The sequence below is a fragment of the Apium graveolens genome, chromosome 3 (assembly GCF_009905375.1).
Source record: "Apium graveolens cultivar Ventura chromosome 3, ASM990537v1, whole genome shotgun sequence".
Lineage (NCBI taxonomy): Eukaryota > Viridiplantae > Streptophyta > Magnoliopsida > Apiales > Apiaceae > Apium > Apium graveolens.
Window position 1 is genome coordinate 156,780,033 of NC_133649.1, and position 24,865 is coordinate 156,804,897.

The 24,865-nt window shown below is 33.3% G+C and overlaps 1 protein-coding gene across 4 annotated transcripts in view; it reads left to right on the top strand.

Annotated features, from left to right (window-relative positions):
* The first annotated feature begins 10,827 nt into the window (after positions 1-10,827).
* Positions 10,828-24,865, top strand: part of LOC141712887 (diacylglycerol kinase 3-like) — a 29,211-nt gene continuing 15,173 nt past the window's right edge. For 3 of the 4 annotated variants that reach the window (XM_074516000.1, XM_074516002.1, XM_074516003.1), the window contains exons 1-10: positions 10,828-11,354; positions 12,777-12,899; positions 13,056-13,193; positions 13,272-13,357; positions 14,624-14,711; positions 16,640-16,715; positions 17,130-17,212; positions 17,414-17,484; positions 20,059-20,136; positions 21,136-21,223. In XM_074516000.1, coding sequence (XP_074372101.1) covers positions 11,052-11,354; positions 12,777-12,899; positions 13,056-13,193; positions 13,272-13,357; positions 14,624-14,711; positions 16,640-16,715; positions 17,130-17,212; positions 17,414-17,484; positions 20,059-20,136; positions 21,136-21,223 — 1,134 coding nt within the window. In that variant the 5' untranslated portion in view covers positions 10,828-11,051. The remainder of the gene's footprint in view (positions 11,355-12,776; positions 12,900-13,055; positions 13,194-13,271; positions 13,358-14,623; positions 14,712-16,639; positions 16,716-17,129; positions 17,213-17,413; positions 17,485-20,058; positions 20,137-21,135; positions 21,224-24,865) is intronic. The other variant, XM_074516001.1, reaches the window with a different exon arrangement.

The following is a 24,865-nucleotide window of genomic DNA, read 5'->3' on the forward strand; positions in this document are numbered from 1 at the left end:
ATGTCTAACAAAGTTCGATTTCTCCTTTCAGATACCCCATTCAACTGTGGAGTATATGGAGGAGTCCACTGGGAGACTATACCATTTTTTTTGAGATAAACTAGAAACTCTCCATTCAAGTATTCACCACCTCGATCTAATCGAAGAGTTATAATACTATGTTTGGTTTGTTTCTCCACTTCATACTTATATTCTTTGAACTTTTCAAAGGCTTCAGACTTGTGTTTCATCAAATACACATATCTGAGTCTAGATCGATTATCTATGAAAGCAATGAAGTATGAAAATCCACTCATGGCTTGCGTAGACATTGGTCCACATACATCTGTGTGTACCAATCCTATCAAATCTGCAGCCCTCTCTCCATGTCCACTAAATGGAGATTTGGTCATTTTACCCAATAGACAAGACTCGCATGTAGGATATGATTCAAAATCAAAGGGGTCAAGTAACCCTTCCTTATGCAATATCCGCAGTCTATTTTCACCAATATGACCAAGTCCGCAGTGCCACAAGAAAGTGAGATTTTCATCATCTCTTTTTCTTTTATTAGTATGTTCAATTTGTAGTAAATTATGCTCTACGTCACACACATACAGACCATTGTTTAAAATACCACTTCCATAAAGAACGTTATCTCTAAGAATTGAACATTTATTATTCTGAATAACAAACGAAAATCCAGCCAAGTCTAACATGGAATAGAAATAATATTCCTCACAATCGAGGGAACAAAATAACAATTATTTAGAACAATAGTCTTTCCCGTAGGCATATGTAAATGAAATGATCCTACAACTTCAGCAGCAACTCTTGCTCCATTTCTCATCCGTAGAATCACCTCCTTTTCTTCAAGAGTCCTACTTCTCCTTAGTCCCTGCAATGAATTGCAAATATGAGAACCACAGGCGGTATCTAATACCCTAAGTAGAAATTTAACTTAGTGACATATTAATTTCGATCATGAACATACCTGAATCAAAAGCGGTAGTCTCACTACCCTTCTTCTTCTTCAATTCTGCAAGGTAAACCTTGCAGTTCTTCTTCTAGTGCCCCACCTTGTTACAGTGAAAACAAACAGTTTTGCTCTTGGGGTCTTCAGCTTATAGTGGAACCGGCTTTTTCTCACCTACTTTCTTCTTCTTGGAAGGGTTCTTCTTCCTTTTCTTAGGATTGGAACCTTCTCCAATTAGAAGAACAGAACTCTTCTTAGGGGGAAAATTCAATTCCGCAAACTTTAACATGTTGTGGAGTTCAGGCAGACTGACATCCAGCTTATTCATGTGAAAGTTCACAACAAACTGCGAGAACAAACTCAGAAGTGATTGCAAGACCAAGTCTTGGCTCAGCTCCCCATCCATGGCAAAACCTAGTTGTCCAAGCCGTTCAATCAAATTGATCATCTTAAGTACATGGTCATTCACAGATGATCCCTCAGACATCCTACAACCAAACAGTTCCTTCGATATCTCATATCGAGCTATCCTCCCTGCCACATCATACAACTCTTGTAGATGCATAAGGATAGTGTGAGCATCCATATGCTCATGTTGCTTCTGTAGCTCAATGTTCATGGAAGCTAGCATGATGCATTGAGCAACATTTGCATCATCTATCCAGTTACGATACACAACATGTTCATCATTATGTACATCGCTAGCAGGTTCAGTAGGCTTACGTGAGTCAAACACATATTCCAGCTTCTCAACCCTGAGAACAATTCTCAAGTTTCGAATCCAGTCAGCAAAATTAGGACCAGTCAACTTGTGAGCATCTAGTATACTCCGGAGTGATAGTGCAGAAGACATAACGAATATAGTAAATCTGTAAATAATGAACACATAACAACACTTAGCAAATATTCAATTTCATTTCATGACACTATATGAATCGGGTCTTTATTCATAAGTGGCTCCCACTAGTTTATCTAATTTATACAACCCCTAAGTGAAAATTAAGCATCCATAATGCTAGTGGGAATAAGGATCCTACATTCCATCACACAACCTCGGCTGTAGCACGAAACGTCATGTGATGTTCAATAGGCAGACAACTCTTATAAATTACATCTTATGTTATTCCCTAATAAAACTTTAGCCTCTTGAATAATTGAGTCACGGATGTAGCACGACAAACTCAATATTCTAAGTCAAGGCTAACCCAACATTTCGTACAATTGAATCAGTCTCCAACGGCCTACGACTGTAGCACGTAACGACCTTTAGATTCTAATTCAATGTACATATCTCTATGTAATAGACAAATATTTCTTATTTTGAAATCAAAGCCCTCGGTTGTAGCACGAAACGACAATGATTTAAAAATAAGAACCACTTTCTACCATGTTGGAAGGCTATGACCGACACAAGCCCGTTGTGTCATTGGACAATTACTACTTGATATTATTTAATTTTAGAAGAATTATATTATATTACAATCATAATCATATTATAAAGAGATTCTTCCTTTTAAATTAAATATTTCAAATTAATAATCGATAATCAGATGATTCCCAGATCGGGGGGAGCATTGTCAAGAGGCGTCACTTAATACCCCTTTCTTATAGATAGAAATCCGCTTTACAGAATCATTCTTTCTCTCAATATTGAAAATTCATATTTAATTACGTATTTCATAAACACAAGAATCTCATGATTGTATTCATAATATTATTGTTAAGGCAAGAAATGATTCCTATTCTAGATTTTTTAGAGCACGCCTTATATTGATTTAAGTTCACCTAAATCTATCATCGCATGGTAAACATAGGCATATATCTCATATATAAAATTAAATAAACAAGTAAATGTAAAGTGCAATAAAGTAAATGTGTTTGGTTATGGCCCCATCCTATGTGATCTTTATCAAGCTCATGATAAAGATCAAGGTCAATCTAATATGGTGATGGAAATAAATACAACTACTTATTACATAAGTCTTCTTCTTTGTTTAGACTTTTTGTATGCCTCGTCTTCTTCTTTGTATTACCTCCATTGGATAGCTTTCTTGAGTCTTCAATTACATTACATGATTAAAAGTAAAACTAATCTAATGAACTTACAAGAATAACTCGAGTTACATTCGAGATTTATGATTACAAAGATTGACGACATGCAAGTCGTATTTAAAACCAAAACCAAAACCATTACACTAAGGTCGAAAGGCCATAACCATCCACCATGCTCATACAACATATAAAAGCATGTTAAAACACATAATCTGATCTTAACATATCATATTATCCATGATCTAATCATAAAAAGAAAATATGACAAAAATCAGAAAAATCAGAATCAAATCAGAAAAACAAGAATCACTGTTTACGGGCAGTAAACGACGTCAAACGCCTTACAGATGAGTCATAGATAGCTTTATCTAACAGTTTTGTTCAGACGCTCATTTACCTATGGAATAGGGTATTCGTTTGCGTAAATCGGACACCAGACCCAGATTTCAGCAAATCTGCAGCAGCCAATTCAGAATCCGTATCTAATATGATTCTCATAATTAGAACAAACATAAATCATGTATATATCAGTATATATACAGATTACATAATCATCTTATGATTATACAACTCACATGAATATCATATATTCAAAACCATACATATATAAGCATATTATATCAACATCAAATCATGGCGAATCACGTACATGCTCATATATCGAAAACAGTTAAACACATAAACGAATTAAAAACTTTTCGCAAGTAGCTCTAATGCCATTGAAGGGTTTTTAGCACATAAACGCAACGAAAACGTAAATTTAAATCTTAAAAAAAAAACCGAAACCCTCCGTAGGATCCATGCGAAAAATAATATTTAATTCGTAGTTCAGTATGTTTACCTTAAGAAGCTTTACGTTAATGGAAAGATGGAGGTCTTTAATAGCGATCCAAGAACGATGAGCGGAGATCCCTAGCAGCTGCTCCTCAAGTGTGAAGCACTCCACCGGTATCCACCAAGAGTACAATGTGATGGAGGAGGAAGAGGTTGAGAGAATTAGTTGCCTCCCTCTTGTTCTACTTTAGAATTAGGGTTAATTATTTGGGTTGAGGCAAATAGGGTTTATAATAGTATATTTATAGGCAAAATTTTTTGCTGAAAATTTTCTCATAAAATATTATTATTATTATTAACCCTTTAATTGATTATTCTTATTAACCAAATAACTAATAATTAAAACACCTTTTAATCATTAATCCCTTTTCTAAACACTTTAGAAAAATAATTCTCTCACTTGATTTAATATCCAAAATTAAATTTTTAATTAATAATATTAAGAACTTTTCTTAATTAATTTTATAATTAATTAAATCTCATTTAATCAATTATTAAATTTGCTAATTAATTATTTATTTCATAAATAAATAATTACCAGCCATTATTAATTAATTCCTCCACCATTAAATCATTCTCTTTTATGGTGTGACCCTGTAGGTTCAATATTAAGCCGATAGTAGAAATAAATAATAATAAAACTATTTTATCATTATTTATATAAATTCTCTAATTTATTAAATATAATTAATTAATAAATTAATCATGTTTATTCTACATCGTGAGGGATACTTCTCAGCATATCGCGACTATCCGGATAATACGAATTCACTGCTTAGAATACCAAGCACCTATTCAGTGAATAATTACCATATAATCAATTCCTTCTACCCTGCAATGTCACGATTAAATACAAGGCATAGAACTTGTGTCAAGCCTATCTTATTTAATCATTTGCTTTCCCATTCACTATGCTTAGTTCTATTTAATGTAAATTAGAAACTCCTTTCTAATTTCATTCACTCTGGCCAGAGATTCCTGAACTAGCATAAGTGGATCAGCATTGAACATTATCTTCCTTCACTGGAAGGGGTAGATCTTTTATTGATCATACACTATCTTCGTGTACAAATTCCTATACCCAGTAGAGCCCTTATAATTGTCCCTAGAGACTAAGAACTAAACCAAAGCATAGTTCAGTGTACACAAGATGACTATGATGACCTCAAGTCTAAGGATACTTGTACAACTATCACTATGTGAACAACTGCTGACACGTGAGTGAACTCCATCAGTTGTTCAGCTGTATGAGTCATGTTCAGTGAACTTATTCTATAATAAGCACCTACACACTAGCTATAGTGTCACCATACAAATGTCTATGAGAAGATACATCCTTCATAATGAAACAAGCATAGTATGTACCGATCTTTGCAGATTACTAATTACCAGTTAGTAATCCTACGACCAGGAAATATTTAAGTTTAGAGTTATCATCTTTTAGGTCTCATTATTATGATCTCATCATAATCCATAAAAAGCTTTACTCTAAACTATGGTATATCTTATTTAAACACTTAAATAGATAAATCCCGCAATAAAACCAAAACAAGTCTTTTATTAATATCAATGAAATCAAAACAGATTACATAAAAGTTATTCATAAATCATCATACATGATTGGACTTAGGACACATCTCTTTCACTAACTGAAAAGCAACCCGGATAGATGGATCTTGGGCCGCGTGGTCCAAAACAGCATACTCATCCTTCAGCGGGTACGGCTCCTTAGCAACTATCGTACCGAAAAATTTCCTATCGAACTCGGCTTCATTATAAACCCCCAGACCAGCATTCGGCTTCCTAGCGAATCCGGGCCTGATACTCCTATAACACCAACTTGTCTTTATCTCCTTACTCTTGGTGATAAAATAGTTCGGGACGTCCACCCAGAGCCCCTCCGAAGTACATGGAACCTTCCTACGGGATATCTTACCAATTGTCAACTTGGTAATGGCATTGGCATCCGAAATGGAAGCCTTCTTACCCATCTCGGTCCGGTCAGAGTCAGAGGAAGAATCAGAGTCAGAAGGTCCCGGGTAACTGGAGATATAGACTTTGGCACGAGCATTAGTCCGGACCAAATACCTAAAACAAATGAGATTGGTTAGTCTAAATCCATACAAATTCTTCATCTTATATCCTAGAATGGTCTGGACTACCCTATATTCAATTTTATTATATTATAAGCAACCGGTTAGGGGACGTAAACCCCTAGGAACAAACTAGTCTCAACCCCCAATAAACACCAATCAGCCAAACCTAGAGCAAAACAGTCCAGAATACGATTATAACGTGTACTCAAAATACAGAACAAAAACCCAACCGTAGTGCGGACTCAAATATTAACCAAAAAAACAGCGAGAAGCCAAACACAAAACTACAAATCCGGACCCCAAACTGTAGTCCTGACTCAAACACAAACCCCAATACCCAAGAACATCGTAAACCAAGAATTAAAAACCAAAATATGAACAAAACAAATATATATACACACATCCAAAGCCACCAATACAAGAACAAACATGTTGTTCATACAAACACAGAAGCAAAAGGTAGAAATAACATTACTTATTGGATATATGACAAAAAGAAATAATAGAGACATATACGATATAAATTACAGTTGAAAAGGACAGAGAAGGGAGAGAATATGGCGGAGACGAAAACGCCAAAAATAATCAAGCAACGCACAACTTCGAAGAAAGGAGAAAAAGAGAGAAACAATACGAAGAAGAAAAGGGCGAGGGTAAAGAATAAAAGAGAGAACATAGGCGCCTTTTATAGGCATGGTGAAAACCAAAAGACTTTGCCCATCCATCACGCAGGGATATATATACACAATCATACATGTATATATGGTAATTAACCGGCATCATTATTACAACACGTCTTTTGAAAAAAGACAACTGTAATAATTCAAATCATTGGGGGAAAAATCCCAAAAACGTTTCAAATTCCAGTCTAGACACATACTCAACACAATTCGGACTAGGGGGCAAGCAAAACTAAAATTCTTCTAAAGACACCCAACCTTAGTCCTGATTGGTTGCACTCAACACAATCCAGACTGGGGGGCAAGCAAAGCTCAAATTCTTCTAAAGACACCCAACCTTAGTCCTGATTGGCTACACTCAACACAATCCGGACTGGGGGTAAGCAAAGCTTAAATTCTTCTAAACACAATCACCCTTAGCCCTGATTGGCTGCACTCAACACAATCCGGACTGGGGGCAAGAAAAACTCAATTTTTTTTAAAGACAACCACCCTTAGTCCTGATTGGTTGTACTCAATACAATCCGGACTGGGGGCAAGCAAAGCTAAATTCTTCTAAAGACACCCAACCTTAGTCCCGATTAGCTGCACTCAACACAATCCGGACCGGGGGCAAGCAAAGCTCAAATTCTTCTAAAGACAACAACCCTGCGTCCTGATTGGCTGCACTCATCACAATCCGGAATGGGGGGCAAGAAAAACTCAAATTTTCCTCACAAACAACAACTTATAAACAATACCAACCTTACTCCCCCATCCAGAAAATCTGCATAACGGAGTGGGGGCACATGATAGTACATATAGCTCCTACAAGGTCTAGGTCCGGACTCCCAACTCCATCTAGTCCCGCACAAAACAAGTCCAGACTAATCCGGTCCTGGCAGCCCAACCTTGGGAAGTCCCAGCACGTGAGGCACAGGCCCAAGCGCGTGATAGGGACAACTACCATTCATCAATCATGAGCACAATCAGGGCACGTGCCAGGAGATCCTTAGAACATTCCTCAACCACTCCCATCTTGACACATATAAGGCATCCACCCCATCCAGGTGTTCTCCGCTCCTGGAACCAACAACTACGATTCAAAGATACCAACCCCAAAATCCTATCCTTGGGCTATAAATAGCCCAAGAAGGTAAGGTTTTGGGTTTAATCACTATCTCACACTCATATACACACACAACCACCTTGCATTCCTATCTATCTTCATCTTCCCCAAAAACGAGTTGTTATTCCCACACCGGAGGCGCCGCAGGACCCAAACTCCCCTTCCGGTATTGTTTTATAGGAGCCCCACGAAAGCTACACTACCACCGCGGCGAAGGATCTAGGCACGACGTTGAAAGAGCAGCCCCGCCCTTAGGAGTTATCAATAATCAGAATAATTATTCGAGCACATGAATTAAACAATATAAGATACGTTACATAACAATACGAAACGACGAATGGTTATTTACCTTGATCAATCAAACAAATAAGCCACATTTGAATACATATTCAATCCTAAGTAACTCGTCAAAAGCGGCACATCTAAAATCTCGACCTTTTCGATGACTCCAATTCTGATCAGATCTGAATTTACTCTTTTTGACCATCTAAACGACGTTTTCATGAAAAACACGAAACACGAAAGTTGAAAAGATCTTTCCGAAAAGTTAAAAATCATCGAATTCCGATTCATAATAAATTCACTACGAATATTATAAGATCGCTGTGTAATAAAACCCACCAATTTTGATATAAAAAAACGAGTAAGAAAAATATGATGTATTTATAAAGTTACAAAACCTTAACTCCTAACTTATAAGTTATCCATTTTTAAATGTGATCCATATTTTAAGCTCATTATTCTATTCTAATTTTAAATCCTAATCTTTAATAAATTTTAATCTATTTTATTCTTTATTCTTTTGTTATTATTATAATTTTAAGATTTATGGGATATTACAATCATTTTCAAATTTATCGATAAAATTTAAGTAAAACTCAATAATATAAAAATTGGTTTGCAATATTTCATAATTTTTGAAACTATTTTTTTAACAGATTTTTTCATAAATACCGAATTTTAATTTAATTTTTTTTTGCAAAAAATACTATTATTTTTAAAAAATATTTTAAAAAATAAGTTTTGCAACTTTGGAACCATTTTGCAACTACATTTGTAACTTGAATTTTAAAAAATATTCGCAAAAATATGGTTTACAAATTTGTCATTATATTTGCAATATTATTTGTAACCTAAAATGCAACCCAAAATATAATGTAAAACAATTGCACAATGTAAACTAAAATGCAATCTATTATGTAACATTGTATTTTATAAATATTTTCAGAAGAAAATGATATATTTTCAAATCTTTTCGACAGTTTGTAAAAGTACAAATAATTTTATAAAAAAGCTGTATCTTTATTAACTTCTTTTATTTTAATTATTACCACTCGAGATAAATCACAAGTCATTTTCAAAAATCGATAAAGCTAATTTTACTAGGTCATATGTAATAAGTTGGATAGCGCACCCAAAAATCATGATTTATTAGTGTAGTGTAATTTTTTTATGTCAGAATTAGTGTAATGTATTAAGTAATACATCATCTTATAAACTGAACTGAATTTTCAAATTTACTCAATTTGGACTGGATTGGATTATTACAAACTCCTTAAACACTCTTAATTATTATGTCAAAATAAATATTGAAAAATTATATCCTATATATAATAATTGATAATTGGAGTAAGGGGATTTGAGTGGTATGGTTTAGCCGTGGTGGTGGTGGGTTGTACGTGCTAAAATATAGTATAATATAGACTATACTTATTCATTTATTCTATTATTCTACTATAATATCAAATATTATCTATAACAAACATAATAAATAATTAATTAAGAAATTGAACTATAATTATATATTTCTAAATGATATAAATAATTTTAAAAGTATAATATTATATATATATAATACAAGCTACAATTATTTTAATAAAAATAAATATAGGTAACAAATAACAAATCATTTATAATCGGGTTAAAATAGTATCATTTATTTAAAAATCATTGAAATGGGTAAATTAGATTTAAAATATTTTTGAATGGATAATTTTCATCTGTGTCTTATAAAATAAGAAATATATTTAGATTATATTTAAGTACAAATATTACATTTTTTGTTTCATTTTGTAAAAGGGGAAAATTACTATAATATTATCATATTTAATAATTTGTATAACAAACACAATAGGTGATTAATTAAGAAATTGAATTATAATTAGATATTCTTAAATGATATAAATAATTTAAAAGGCATTATATATAATACAAGCAGAAATTATCATAATAAAAATTAAATATAAGTAACAATCAATAAATCATTTGTTAATCAGGTTAAAGTACTATCATTTAAAAAAAATGAAATGGCCAATTATGATTTAAACACTTTTTAAATAAATAATTTTAATTTTTATCTTATAAAATTAGAAACACATTTAAATTGTACTTTGGGATAGATATTATATATGTTTTATTTTATTTTGTAAATAAGAAAATTACGGATTGACTTTTAAAAAAATTAGAGTACATGAATCCTATAAAATATAAAAACTAGAAAGAAATATAATAATACTAATAATAATAATAATAATAATAATTAAAACTATTACAATTCAAAATTTAAAATACAATTTTTATAAAATATATTTAAAAGTACTATGACAATTAAATGTAAAGTATTTTTTCAAAATCACTACACAAATATTTCCAGTATTTATGCTAAAAAATTAAACACAAATCAACAAATATAATGTAAAATTATATAAAAAATAGATATTTATATTTATTTTGCAAAAAAATAGTTGTAAATAAGTTTAAAAGATAATTTAACTAAAATAAACAACATTTGTATACAACATAACAATGATATTAAGAAAAAAACCTACAATTTTTGTTAATTTCAAGATTACAAAAAAATAAATCAAATTCACATTCTAAAATTAAATAAAATTATATATATATATATATATTACCACCATAAAAATTAAATAAAATTAAATTATAGAACTAAATTAACAAACAAAGTAATTTAAAAAAAAATTAAAAATTATAAAATATTTTTAAACTACCCCGTGCATTGCACGGGTATAAAGTTAGTTAGGTGTAAACTTGCATAAAGAGTCGCGAAGCGTGGGACAACCCAGTACGATCCCCGTTTTATTACGGTGGGTGTGCGCATGATTAGCCAAACACGTCCTATACAAGCATGCAACAATACAACGGAAAAACTAAAAAAAAAATCCTGTAATTAATGTAATTTCATCTCAGCAATCTTCACTTCATTTCTTGAAATCACAACATGCGCATCAATCGCACAGATACATCACACGTATATTATCATATAATTCATCAGATGATGTTGATTATAATGATGAAATTACATCATGGATAATTCAACAAGACTAAGAGATCAATTAAATTTAGGTATAAGAATGGAATCGATCATGAGCAATTGGATAGGAATCCCGAAAGACGAATTAAAGAAGAAGATCATAATGCCTACATATATTCGTCTGGCCATGTACCAAGCTATGGAATCCAAAGATATTGATGCACCAAATTATCGTTTCGAAAGCTCCGAAGAATCTCCGGAATCTCCTTTGGTTGTGTTTATTAATTCGCGTAGCGGTGGTCGCCAGGGTCCTGAACTTAAAGAGATTCTCCAGAATCTGATGAGCGAAGAGCAGGTAAAGTTTTAGCGCATTTCATAATTGATTTATATATAGTGTTTTGCCCTTTCGGAATATGATTTATAGTTTCACTTTTATGTAGTTGCTCAACATTCACTTTACTTTTGGAATGTCTTCATACTTAAAACTTGTTATCTTTGAAACTAAACTGTGCAATCACTTTTATATAGTTGCCTCAATATTCACAAGTGGTTTTTATTAGGACGATCCAATTAGCAATAGCTATTTCATTTCTGAATGCTTAAAACTTTCAAATGGCGCTGAATAACAAAGTCGCTAAAAGAATAGTCACTCAATCTTAGTAATAGGTTTACTAGAACTGTACAAAATTTTGCAAACTTTATATTATGATTCATGTGCATATACTTTTAAAATGTTTTTATTTGTGAAATTAATTAAGATTGAGAAGAAATACTTGTATGCACTATTTCTAATGAGTTTGGCGGACTAGTGTCAAACAATTTAATTTCAGCTATTGTTGTCCTGTTCCTCCTCTCCATTCATGAAATCTACAATATGCAAATAAGTTTAAGTTACTGCAAGAAGTATTGATTAGTTTACAAAGGCACAATGGAAACTTTGGGGCCGTTTGGTTCATGGCGAAGGAGACCGGTTAATGGGAATTGAAATCTCAATCCTATGTATTACTGTTTGGATTAACAATTTTGGTACATGAAATGGAAATCTCATTTCCTCGATGTTGGGCCGTGAGCAAGTTTTAATTCTACATTAGTATGATATTGTCCATTTTGGGCGAGCCCGCACTGGTTTGTTTTTTGGCACCTCTAAAAGATCTCATACTAATGAAGAATTATCTGTTTGCTTATATTCTAACAATCTGCCTCTCCACAAACAATGTAGGACAACTCCTAACACTCGAGATGAGGAAGTCATACCCTCCCCACCCCTTGGGGTTCCATATTCTTCCCATTCCATTTCCGTACCCTTCATTCCCATTCCCGATTCTGATTCCCAATAACCATTCAAATCCTTCTTTATTCTTGATTACATGGTTGATGAAAGTGAGCTTCTAGGTTTTAAAGTTATAATATTGTTTCCTACGCATCACCTCAAGTAAACCATTCGCACCAGTGAACCATTGCGCGAAACCTAATGAATGATCTGATGTTATTTTAGTAATTCGTCTGTATGCCACAAGGTAGTAGTACCTACGGATATTAAGGACTTGGAAGTCGAACTACCAATTACACTTCAGCTAAACAGTGAAAATTGAAAACTTATGGACATCATTAGGGACAGGCTTACTGTAGATATGATCGATGCATGACAACACATCCTTAATTCTTTTCATGATTATTTTATATTAGTTTGAAAATTTCAAAGTTTTTTGGAAAATATGTTGTGTGGAGATCAAAATTGATTTTAGGCTGAATATTTATTTTTTTCTTATGGTACCAGGTCTTTGACCTTTCAACAATGAAGCCTCATGAATTTGTTCAGTATGGATTAGGTTGCCTGGAGAAGTTTGCTGGCCTTGGAGACCAGTGCGCTATAGACATCCGTGAAAAGCTGAGGGTTGTGGTATGTGTTGTGCAAGTGCAGTTTATTCCCTTTGAGGCAATAATATCTAATTATTTATATTTTAGAATCGTCCCAAAAAATCTAATGCAAGTATGTTTTTCGAATTTATTGTTGTTATGGATGCTATTTAGGTAAAATAACATGGTTGTTTGACAGGCTGCAGGAGGTGACGGTACAGTGGGTTGGCTTCTAGGGTGCCTTGGAGAACTTAGCAAACAGGGTAGAGAGCCTGTTCCGCCAACATCAATAATCCCTCTAGGTACAGGAAATGACTTATCCAGGAGTTTTGGTTGGGTAAGCTGTCCCAGAAACTCTATCTGAATCTTATCCTGTCCACTTTTTGTTGAGATCTGCTATAATTTATGTTCTCAGGGTGGATCACTTACTTTCAAGTGGAAATCAGCTGTTAAAAGAAGTCTCTACCGGGCCACTAATGGACCAATTTGTCGGTTGGATAGGTAAGTAATACTTAAATTAATATAATGCATTTGATATGGTGTTTAGTTTTAAAACCTTACATCAACTGTTATTAGGTGGAACCTGAAAATTAATCTAAAAACTTGACTTCAATATATCTTCATTTTTTTACAAAAATATGTACTCTTTGGATATTTGTCCATGTTATTCTAGTGATTCCTTGATACTCAGCACAATTCTGTTCAGATTAAATGTGCTGTTGACTACTCATATATACATTAATGTACATCCGGATGTGCCTGTTACTGTTATTTATAGATTATAAGTTACTAAGAATATCTTTGTCAGTATATGTAGGAAAATATGAAAACTCAGCTGCAATTTTAAAATTACAGAAGGTTAAAGAAACATCCATGGTTGTTTGCACACTGTGAGTGTATAATGAAACCGGTGAATGATGTTAGCTTCTGTTAAAAAAAAATGTACTGCATCTTCTGCTCGACCTAGTCTAGTAGATCTACTCTTGTTGTCTACTATCAGTTTTTAATTATTTGGTTTGTATTGGAAAAGCTCTCTCCAAACACTATTCCATTGCTGTGCACTTAAAACCCCTATTTCTAATGTTACTTTATGAAAATTTTAACTCAAGACCCAACTAATAAACTAATTAAGGTACTAATAGTGATGTTTGCTACAAGTTCCAACACCTCCGCTTTCTCTTCCCATCTCTCTAATTATCTGTACTTCTATTATTTATCATAACAAAATTGTTGGTCATATTCTGAATATTATTATCTTCCTGAAAACATAACTTCGAAAGAAGGCTTCCGGGTTTTTACTGCAGATTCTCGTAGATAGAGGTAAGAAAATGTAAAGGATTAATTTCTGACCCATATATATATATTTAGGTTAAACGTTGAATGACTAGTAACAGGTGGTGACTTTAGATGGTTAGAGGTGTATAATGAATACGAGGTTGGGTAGGGAGCTGGATAAGTTGCAGTACTTTGTGAATTGATGGTATTTCTCTAGGACTTGTCTTTGGACTGTGAAGGCAAAATATATCTGCATGTTTTTATGATTGTCAATTTTCATTCTTTATCATTGGTGATATATTAAACTTCTGCTTCTACTTGTGCAGCATCCATAGAACTCCTTTTAGTGTCCAATTTATAGTAAATACTCATCCTTAGAATTGCTGTTTCTGGTGACATGGTTTTTTCTTTTCCCCTTGACCATGCGTAAGACTACTGCGCAGTAGCATATTCTATAATGTACTATTACTTGACTTTGCATGTCATATGCAGCTGGAAACTTCGCATATTGATGCCAGCTGGAGAAGAGTTGGAAACACCACATGCTCTGAAGCCCACTGAAGAGTTTTTGCTGGATCAGGTTGCTGTAGTCAGTTGCTAACTCTGTAGACATATTTACCTTATATCTTAATTTTTTTTGTGATCATCTGCTTCCTTTATTCCTACCTACATTGTAATCCAGTCCATGATAGATCAAGTTCACTCACCATGTTGGGATGAAGTGCATCTTTATAGATGTACCACACATATGTAAGAAGTAAAAATTAGTCTGCAGACTATATGTTCTGGACATAATCAAAATAATACAGAAAAATTTATTGATGAGTGGAAGTGTTACCACTAATTGATTTCAAATTTATCTGCTGTTCTTACTTGGATAATAAAAGGAAACTGCTTGTGCCTATAGAAGAAGATGCCCTTCTCAAACATAGAGTAATGCATTACAATTCAAATAATTGCAGTTGAAGTATTACAAGAAACCTGGTTTGTTTGAACTCTAAAACCGACATCATCTGAGCTATGAAGTTTAGAATACTTGCGAAAGCCGACCCCAGGTTCGAGAAAAAAACAGATATGTAGGATGAAAGATCCATTAGCTACTTCTTAGTTTGTATTAAAAGGATTGAAATAAAAGAATTATCCCTATGTTCAGGTAGAAAGAAAGAGAGACGACGTAAATTGTAGCAGATGCTCGGCTCATTTCAATGAATAATGAACTCAGCACTTCATTATGCCTTGATTGACCAGTAAATACTGTACTATCCGGTCTAGTTTATTAGTACTGTTTCGACTTGGGTTTGTTTGTGAGGAGAACAAGGAGTAATTTGATTCAGAATGATTTTTTTTCATTGAATCAATAATAAGGTCTAAATTTAAGAAAAAACAGAATCCACGAAGAGAATAACCTGTTCGAAAAACCTTCTGCCAGCACAAGTACCTGTATGTGAAAAAAAGGCACCTCAATGGGTACTTGTAGAAATGAAATTCTGAGAGGAATTTGGATTAGTTAAGTTTGGTAACCATTTTGTCACGAACAACTTGAATATAAGACCTATGGCTGAATAAGTGGAGTTAAGATAAATGGAAGTTAGGTAAAGTGGAAGAGAAAATAGAGAATGGCAGTATTACACAGAGAAATACAGTAAGGAAGTAAGGATCATAATTAATCTTAATAGGCAGATACTTATTAAAGTAAGCATCGTTCCTCCACCCACAGGCACTTAACTAATTGCATACCGACTTTGTTATCTATTTGCTTCAACTTCAACATACCTGTTTTTTAATAATGTCACATCCCGTGTTTTTTTTCTTGTTCATATAATTTACAAAGAAGCGTGCATTACTTTTGTTTCCTTGTTATGTAATTTTGTAATGCATCATATCTGCAAGACTGTAACAGTTTTTTGTTGTCAAGTGCTAGAGTATAACCTAGGAAGCACCGACACTGATATGGCGACACGGGACACGGAGATTCGTCAATTATCAAAGTGTCCTGGATACTGGACACGGCAAAAAAAAGTTATAAAAAATATTTTTATATGTGTTATATATATAGATGTATGTATATATTTGATTGTATATATATAGGGTTATAAAAGATGAAGAGGGGAGGTTATAAAAGACAGTGAGACACAAAATTAGGGTAATATAAGATGGTTTGGGCTTTTAAAAAAAGATTTTGGGCTTTTTTAAGATGATTTTGGGCTTTTTTATATGGGCTGAGTCGGTGAACGGTTTCGGTCGCGTGTCGAACCCGTGTCGGTCGCGTATCGGTTGCCTTTTTCTGTCAACACGCCATGTGGCGTGTTTTAGAAATACTCTAAAACTAAAATACATGACGAGAATTTTATGCAGAGTGATTTATATGGGCATACTATTTCCTGACAGTTTCTTGAATTTGTTGATAAAAGTATTTTGTCATATAGAATCAGAACAGACTTTCGATTTCTCGTTTCAGGATTTACCTACATTTGCTTAGGACTTATAAGTAATATATTAATAATGCAGGACCTGGAAATCGGAGGGGAGTTGGCTGAAAAAGTATCCTGCTATGAGGGCGTGTTTTATAACTACTGCAGCATAGGTGATATGATGTTTCTTAACACATTATTGGTTTGTGTTTCCATGTGTTTAATGGCCATCATAATTAGATCTAAACATAGTCATAATTAATTTGAAATTGACAACAAAAGGTTGTAGATGAGATTTTCTGTTTACATCCAAAAATAAGCAATTATCATGCTATTTATAAATCAAAATTCAGCAATTATCATTATAATTCTCACTAAGATCTAAGATAATAAGCTGCACTGGTGTTTCTTTATTATTTCATTTTTCCCATAATTTGCGTACTGAAAAAGGAAGGCAAACTGAGAAAGGTAATATGACATAAATAAGTTAGGATTAGCTTTGCTTTGGTTCATGAAACCTAAAAATTTGTTTCTTGTAATCTTATATATTTTATTCAGTGCCTATTCTCATTTGTTTACATGTTTAGGAATGGATGCCCAAGTTGCTTACGGTTTTCACAATTTGCGGAATGAAAAACCCTTCCTTGCTCAAGGTCCTATAGCGAATAAGGTGGGAACTCCTTCACTATTGATTGATGTACATCTTTTGATCCTTAAGTAAATTCTTCAATCTATGTCAATGGTCTACAAGTATAGTGCACAATCATAGACATGGTTAATAGAAACTGAAATTATTCTTTATTTCATTGCTTGTGATCAATATATTTTTGCCCTCTTCTGCTTGTGAGAACTCCCATTTATAATGATTCAGATCATATATTCGGGATACTCTTGCAAACAAGGTTGGTTTCTCACACCCTGTATTGCTGATCCAAGTTTAAGGTTAGAAACCTTTGCTACAAAAATGATTAGTTATCGATTTTGTGCTATTCATTTTTGTTTTTTTATTGATAGTGCTTGAGAATAATGCTTTATTTTGTTTAATTTATTTAAATTTCTAGTGCACCTTATGGTCATATGCATGATATATGAAAATGAAAGTATATAAATAACTGATATGAAGCAATGGTTGGAAGGGCTATTAAATGATCCATGTCGTGCAAAAGAATCATAGTAGAGTAAAAATGAGTTAATGCATTTCTATAGACCAACTTGCACTGAGAAGAGTTGTTAAGAATTTCAGATTATGATAAAGGGAGACCGTGTCCTCCATTTTCTACTGTAAGAAGGTTGATAAGGTAGAGAAAACAGCAGTACGAGGTTGAGCAGTAACTGATCGAATTGATTTAAGATGAAACAGTGAGAGCACAGAAGTATTCCTAGAGATGGAATTCTAGATCACCACGTGAAATTTTTTCACTTTTGACAGGATTACTGTGGTAGACAGCAGACCAAAAGATTTTTCTATTCAGGCTAATAGTTACCTTCACGAGACAATTGTGAATTTACTGAGTCAGATATTATTGATGCATGGTGAACATGGTTATATACCTCTCACTTACTCCATCAGTCAGTGTATGCAGTAGGTTTGGTTACATGTTTTTTTGTTTAACACAAACAAAGGCAATTCACTATATGGTAACCTAAACTGGCTCACATGAAGAGGTTACCCCTTTACATTATTTTCTCAGAATTGATGAGCAGTGCAGATTTTGAGTAAAACACTTTTGATGTTGAGAGTCATAAGAGTGCTGATATTGACGGGTCTTTAACTTATAGGTTCTGCCTCAGGTTATTGTGCGCTGGCTGGAGGGAAATGGGTGCGCCAGTCCATCAGATGATGGATACATTAGCCATAACATAATTAATTTTCTTGAGGAGAACATGTAATGCCTTTAAGTGAAATTTAGGAAAAAGCTACTCTTACAAATGGTCAAATTTAATGAATATAACATTTTAGAGAGATAGGTCAGCATCCATATACAACAGTGTAGTGCTCAATTGTCAAGACAATAGGATATAGGGTTTATTTATTACTAATACTATGCCTGTGAAAAGAATCATTTACTGTTCTGTGTGTACAGAAGACATGCAAAAGGTATATTTGGTCGTCACTGCAGGATCAATGATATCATTTTTGTTTAAGGTAATAATGTGTTAGGCTGATATTCAATATGACGAGAGTGTGAAAATGCTTCATTCAGTTAAATACCAAAGATGTGATCACTAGGGCTTCCGCTTGATGCAAGCATTAATGTGACTAAAGGACTTTAATGACCGAAGTACCAAACATACTGAGTGTGAGTATGACCAATTGGAAAGTAGGTACTGGGAGCGTGAGATGTCCGCAAGCCTTACCCCCGCAACTAGAGTAGCGAGGGTGTTAACTTGGAAGACATTAATAGGCATTAGTTAATGGGGTGACTTAATCCCTACCGATGTGCTTGATCTTTACACATCTTACCTTGGTGATTGTTTTCATAGCAAGTGGACCTATCTTCAATAGATGCAAACTTCAGTACAGTAACTTTACTTGTCTGGGTTTATAGCAGTACCAAGAGAACAATAAGGTCATACCAAGTGCACAAATATCCCACATCTTGATCTAGAAATGTTCGATGTATGCATCCTTGCAGGGTTTCGAACTCATGACCTGGCCTATAGCAAGTAGACCGTATCACCAACCACGACCTTCAAAAATCATCAGTAAACAGTAGGTGTTATCTATAAACAGAAATTATATTATCGTTAACACTTATTCAACCTAACAAGTGACACGCTTCAAATATTATGTATAACTTTAGTAACTTCTAAATTAGTAATATGGTAACCAGTAATAGTTGTTATTTAATGGAATGCAAATTTGGCTGGTAGTCATTGGTTGTGTGATTTGGGCAAAACCATATCATTCACTGAAAATAGTGATATTATTTTAATATGGCAGCTGGAGATTTCAGTTCTCGGTTTAGACTTTTAAATTTTATATAATTGTTTTAACTGGTGCTTGTCTCGCCAAGAGTAACTTATAGGATTAATGTGTGGTGCATTTATTGTGACTTAGGATATATAGATCTCACAATCACGTGTAAAATAATTATGTGATGTTTATGAATATATCAGGACTTCTTCCCTCAACTCAGTCTTATTCCTCATCTATTTTCCTCTATATTGGTTACATGGACTGCGAAAGTTCAGATCGTAATGGCCCGGAGCCGGAATACTTAATAATAATAATAATAATAATAATAATAATAATAATAATAATAATAATAATATCTGGATTGTTCAGCTGTGTTGAATTTCAAAATAGGCTTAAGATTACATATTAATTTCTGGATTGTTCGATTTGTTGTTTCTCATAATAGGTTTAATAAGCATATAATTTCTATCTAGAAATTCAGTCCTTGTCTATATATATTTGCATTTGGTTTATATCAGCCCTCTGTTGGCTATTTGTATGCTTAAATAGTAATATTATCAGCTGGTTATGTGCAGTAAGTGAGTTTATGGATGCAGGGGACTAAATAATATATTGAGGATGCACATTAAAACTCTCAACTGCTCAGACTGGAAGCAAGTTCCTCTCCCGTCAAGGTCTAAGTCAGGAACTTACATTTTGCTAATTACTATACATTTTCTGTCCCAAAATTTAATCCTCCTATGCAGGTTAATGTAACGAGTAATTTTTTTGTACTGACTGCTAATATGTAAAAATTATTATCTATTAATGTGGTTCTATGATACTTATTGAAGTTTAGATTTCGGAAATTTTAGGACTATTGTTGATTTTGATAGACCCTGTCACACTACCCTCGCAGAAAGGGTTTATTTTGGGGATGTATCTAAGAAAATATGGATATTGGGACGGCAGCAAGAGTAGTAGTAGAGTACTAAACTATGTAATCTGGGGGTAGTGGCCCTTAATATCACAATTTGGGGAGAAAAGACCCTGAATCTCACGCATACTGAAATATGGCCCTTTCTATCATTTAATAACGCAATATTCTTTTGCGTTTTCAATTGAAACAAAAAACATATCTTTTACTTGCGTTCAATAGTGACTGTTGATTTTATTTGCTTGTGAAGTAATTAAGAAAAGCTGTTTAATTTTGCAGTAATAGTTCAACGCAAGGTTTTGATGTGTTTGTCCAAAAGTCACGCATTAGTAGTTTGCGTTTGTTTTGATTCAAAAAAATAATATGGTATCCTTAGGATTCGAATCCTAGTCACTACGCGCACATAGCTCTTGTACACACCGCACAACCCCTACGCTAGCAGTCTCATATGTAAATAATTATAAACGCAATATTTATTAATGTTTTTGAGTGATAGAATAGGCCATATGATCCGGTCTGTGAGATTTTGGGTCTTCTCTCCCCAAATTGTGAGAGTAAGGGCCATAATTCTAATATGGGCATGTTAGTTCTTTTATGCAAAAGCGACCTGCTAATTCATTAGATTTGAGTAGTCATCTATTTTCTTGAATGTCATCATCAATTTACCAAAGTTAATTGTGTATATATTATAGATTATGTGCTCTTCATCTGTTGATTTTTTTTTTTTTTAAAAGTCTAAATATTTTTCGCTCTCCAGTATTAGGGCCTTAGTTGCATTAAATCTTCAAAATTATGCAAGTGGGAGAAATCCATGGGGAAATCTGAAGCCAGACTACATGGAAAAGGTACTTTCTTCTCATAATAGAATTTCAAATAATTATACTGTAATTTTTTCAACAATGTATCATATATTTCTCCTCAATTAAAATTTAAGTATCTTATCCTCGACCATCCTGGTCAGTTTATGAATCAAAAACTGTTTTAGGAACATACAAACAGGAGACATGATAAGAGATAAACTATAAATATCTAACTAGTCGCTCTAAAATCTGGAGGTCATAGAGTAAGTCCCGGACATGATCTTATACTCTTTAACACTCCCCTCAATTGTACGATACCTTTCACTATGATTGACAATGACAAATACAACCAATACAAATATCAATAATAACAAATATTTAAATTAAATGAACGGGGTGGAAGGACTCGTGTAACGCCCTCCAAACCTGGGGTATAGATCTGGGGGTTACTAGCTAATTACCAAACATGTATAACAATTAAGCTAGATGCATAATTAACCCCTTTAATACTAACCAGGATCTTTTTAGGTTGACGTATGAAGACAAGAACAACACTCTACCTTTATTACAAACCAAGTTTAAAATCTCATAGAACTCTCTTTATTACAAACCATTGTCTAAACAAATTTTAAACTAAATTTACTTTTATTCAAACACACACCATATCTATCTACACCACACCTGCTTAGGTAACTCAAAGTTTTCTTCCTGAATCGGGATCAACACTTTTGGTATTAGAGGGTCCCGCTGCTTGACTCGTTTCTTTACTACGTGAGTCCGGATAGGTTTCATTTTCCTTCTTAACTGAAAACAAAAAGGTGAATAACAACAAAATAGGGGGTGAGCCATAAATTGCTCAACAAGTCCACAATATATAAACAGTGTTATAATAAAGTTAAATGAATCGGTAATTTAGTTACATCTGCAAAGATATAACCTCGCAAGACAAGACTAAAGACCATTATCGGCGAGTATCAATAAACTATACTGGGCAAAAGTTCACACCTATATCCTATTGATCAGCCAGGATACATTGCAGATCCATACCTCAATGTATAGATCCATTCGGGTACGCAGGCTCTACGGCCCAACACAAAGATCCAGTTAATTCCCAGTCCTTAGGATCAAGTGTATATCCGATCATAATCGTCACCATCTAGTCCATAGATGAGCAACCAGAATGATCGGTATGCTTTGATGTATCCCATCGAAATATATCAGGATATATGTATATATATTTATATATAAACTATTGGAATATGAATTGATGATTCAACGAATTAGGAGAAATCAGGAATCGAAATGAAATATGAACAAAGGATCAATAATTGTGTAACAGTGTATGTGAACAAGAGTTATTAGTGTGTAACTGCGGAAAGAACCTGAAAGCAATTCACTATTCTGAATTTAGAATAGGGGAAAAATTTGTCTTTCACGCGATTTACCACAAGTATGTCACCGTCCTCTAACACTGGTTCGATCCGCCTTGTTGGCTTCGTCTCTATCAAAGAAATAAGCTTATTTAGTCAACTCGTATCTCAATCGCGTCTTAATCCGACTTCACGTAGCCGATATCGTCTATTCGTACGCGTATAATTGACTCGTATAATAATTAATAACAATTAGGACTCGATTAACCACATAATTCACATAGCACATAAGTCACATAGTCATTCTGGGTTTAAATTAATTTTTTTTAGAATCGAAACCGACTCGCTATTCGCATTACTGTACAATATCTGGCTCATTTCCTAGTTTTCAGAATTTAGTTTTCAGAATTTATTAGACTCGTCTTTATAATTAATAGGGCATATAAATAAATAATTATCGAAAGTCGACCCGTTTTTAAAACAAACTAGGATTTGAAACTATTTTTAATCAAAACATATCGTCTTTCCGATTCAAAAGGCTTTCGTTTCGTTTAAAGTTGGATAAACGGTTCAATTATTATTCGATAAATAAGAATAAATCAATTTATTATTTAATTTAATTAATTATTCAAAATAATTTAACCTTAAAAATATTTTAAAATAATTATTTAGGAAAAATCAGAATTAAAAATGATTTTTTCATAATTTTTGGAATTAAAATGAATTTATTATGAATTATTGATAATAATTTGATTAACTATCAATCAATAATTAATCATTTTTAAATAATTAATAAATAATTAAAGAAATAAATAATTTTGAATTTTAGAAAATATTTTAGAATTATTTATATTATAAATCAATAAATCAATTAATTAAATAATTAATTAATCAATCTATAAAATTAATAAAACTGATTTTTGTAATTAATAAAAATAAAATAAAAATAAATTAAAAATCCAGAAATATTTGTCAGAAAATAATTCTCTGACAAAATGGATCAAAGGCGGATCAAACACACGGGTCAAACGGGTCAAAATCCGGGTCATGAAGAACATGCCGAATTTTGTCCAGAAACCGACCACCTCACCGGACTTCGGCGAGTCCAATACAGCCTCAAATCAACACCGTTTGGTGCTATTTTTGAGTGCTTTTCATTCTAAATCACTTCACCAACTTCAATCAACTGAAAAACAATCAGAATCATCCCTGAATTTGCAACTCTGGCCAAACCCGACTGAAACTCTGGCCAAATATCAATCTAACTATTCTGTACATGAAACCTCGTGTTCTGTATCTCAAATCAAAGCTTATGAACTATACAATCAAAGCCCTAACATCTAAGGAACCAAAAATCATTCAAACTTAAAAACGTATAAATTAAAAATTGGGTATAAACCTTAATAATCGAATTCGATCATTCAGGAATTATTTGTTTAATTAACCACCATGAATCGATTGCAAACATCACAGAGAAGCTATATCAATGATCAAATCATCCTAATAACCCTAGAATCAAAAAGTTCCAATTCAGGTATAAACCCTAGAAATCGAAATCGAAAAAATAACAGGTTAAAATATGAAATTGATGCTAGAAATCGAAAGAACAGATCAAAAGGATGAATTTGAGTACTTACATCGATCGATTTGGTGCAGAAAACCAATGAGACAGTGCCTTGCAGCAGATGATGCGAGTAAAATGACAATCAATCTCAATATGTTTAGTGTGCTCATGAAATACCAAATTACGTGCAATATGAATTACACTCTTATTATCATAATATAATGGGTGTGGAAGGTTAACACCCAAATCTACAAGTAAGCGACATCACAAAACAATCTCATGAGTAGTCGAAGCCATGGCATGATACTCAGCTTCTAAAGACAATCTCAAAATAACATCTTAGTTTTCTTACTCTTCCATGAAATAAGAGAATCGCCAAGAAAAATACAAAAACCTGTTGTGGATTTACAATCCTCGGGATCATCAGCCCAATCATCATCACTATAAGCACGCAACTCTAAAGATGAGTTAGAAGGAAACAAAAGACTCTGAAACTCAGTCCAACGAAGATACCTGAGAATACAGGAGAACTACAGCCCAATGTAGGGTAGTAGGAAAAGTGAAAAATTGACTAATTATATGAACATCATGTGCAATATCCGGGCGAGTAACAGTGAGATAAAAAAGATTACCAACAATCAAGCGATATAAAGTAGGATCTGCTAGGGAAGACCATCAGATGGAGAATATCTATCATTCATCTCTAAAGTAGTTTCCACAATCTTGTTATCTGTAAAACGTGCACGGTCAAGT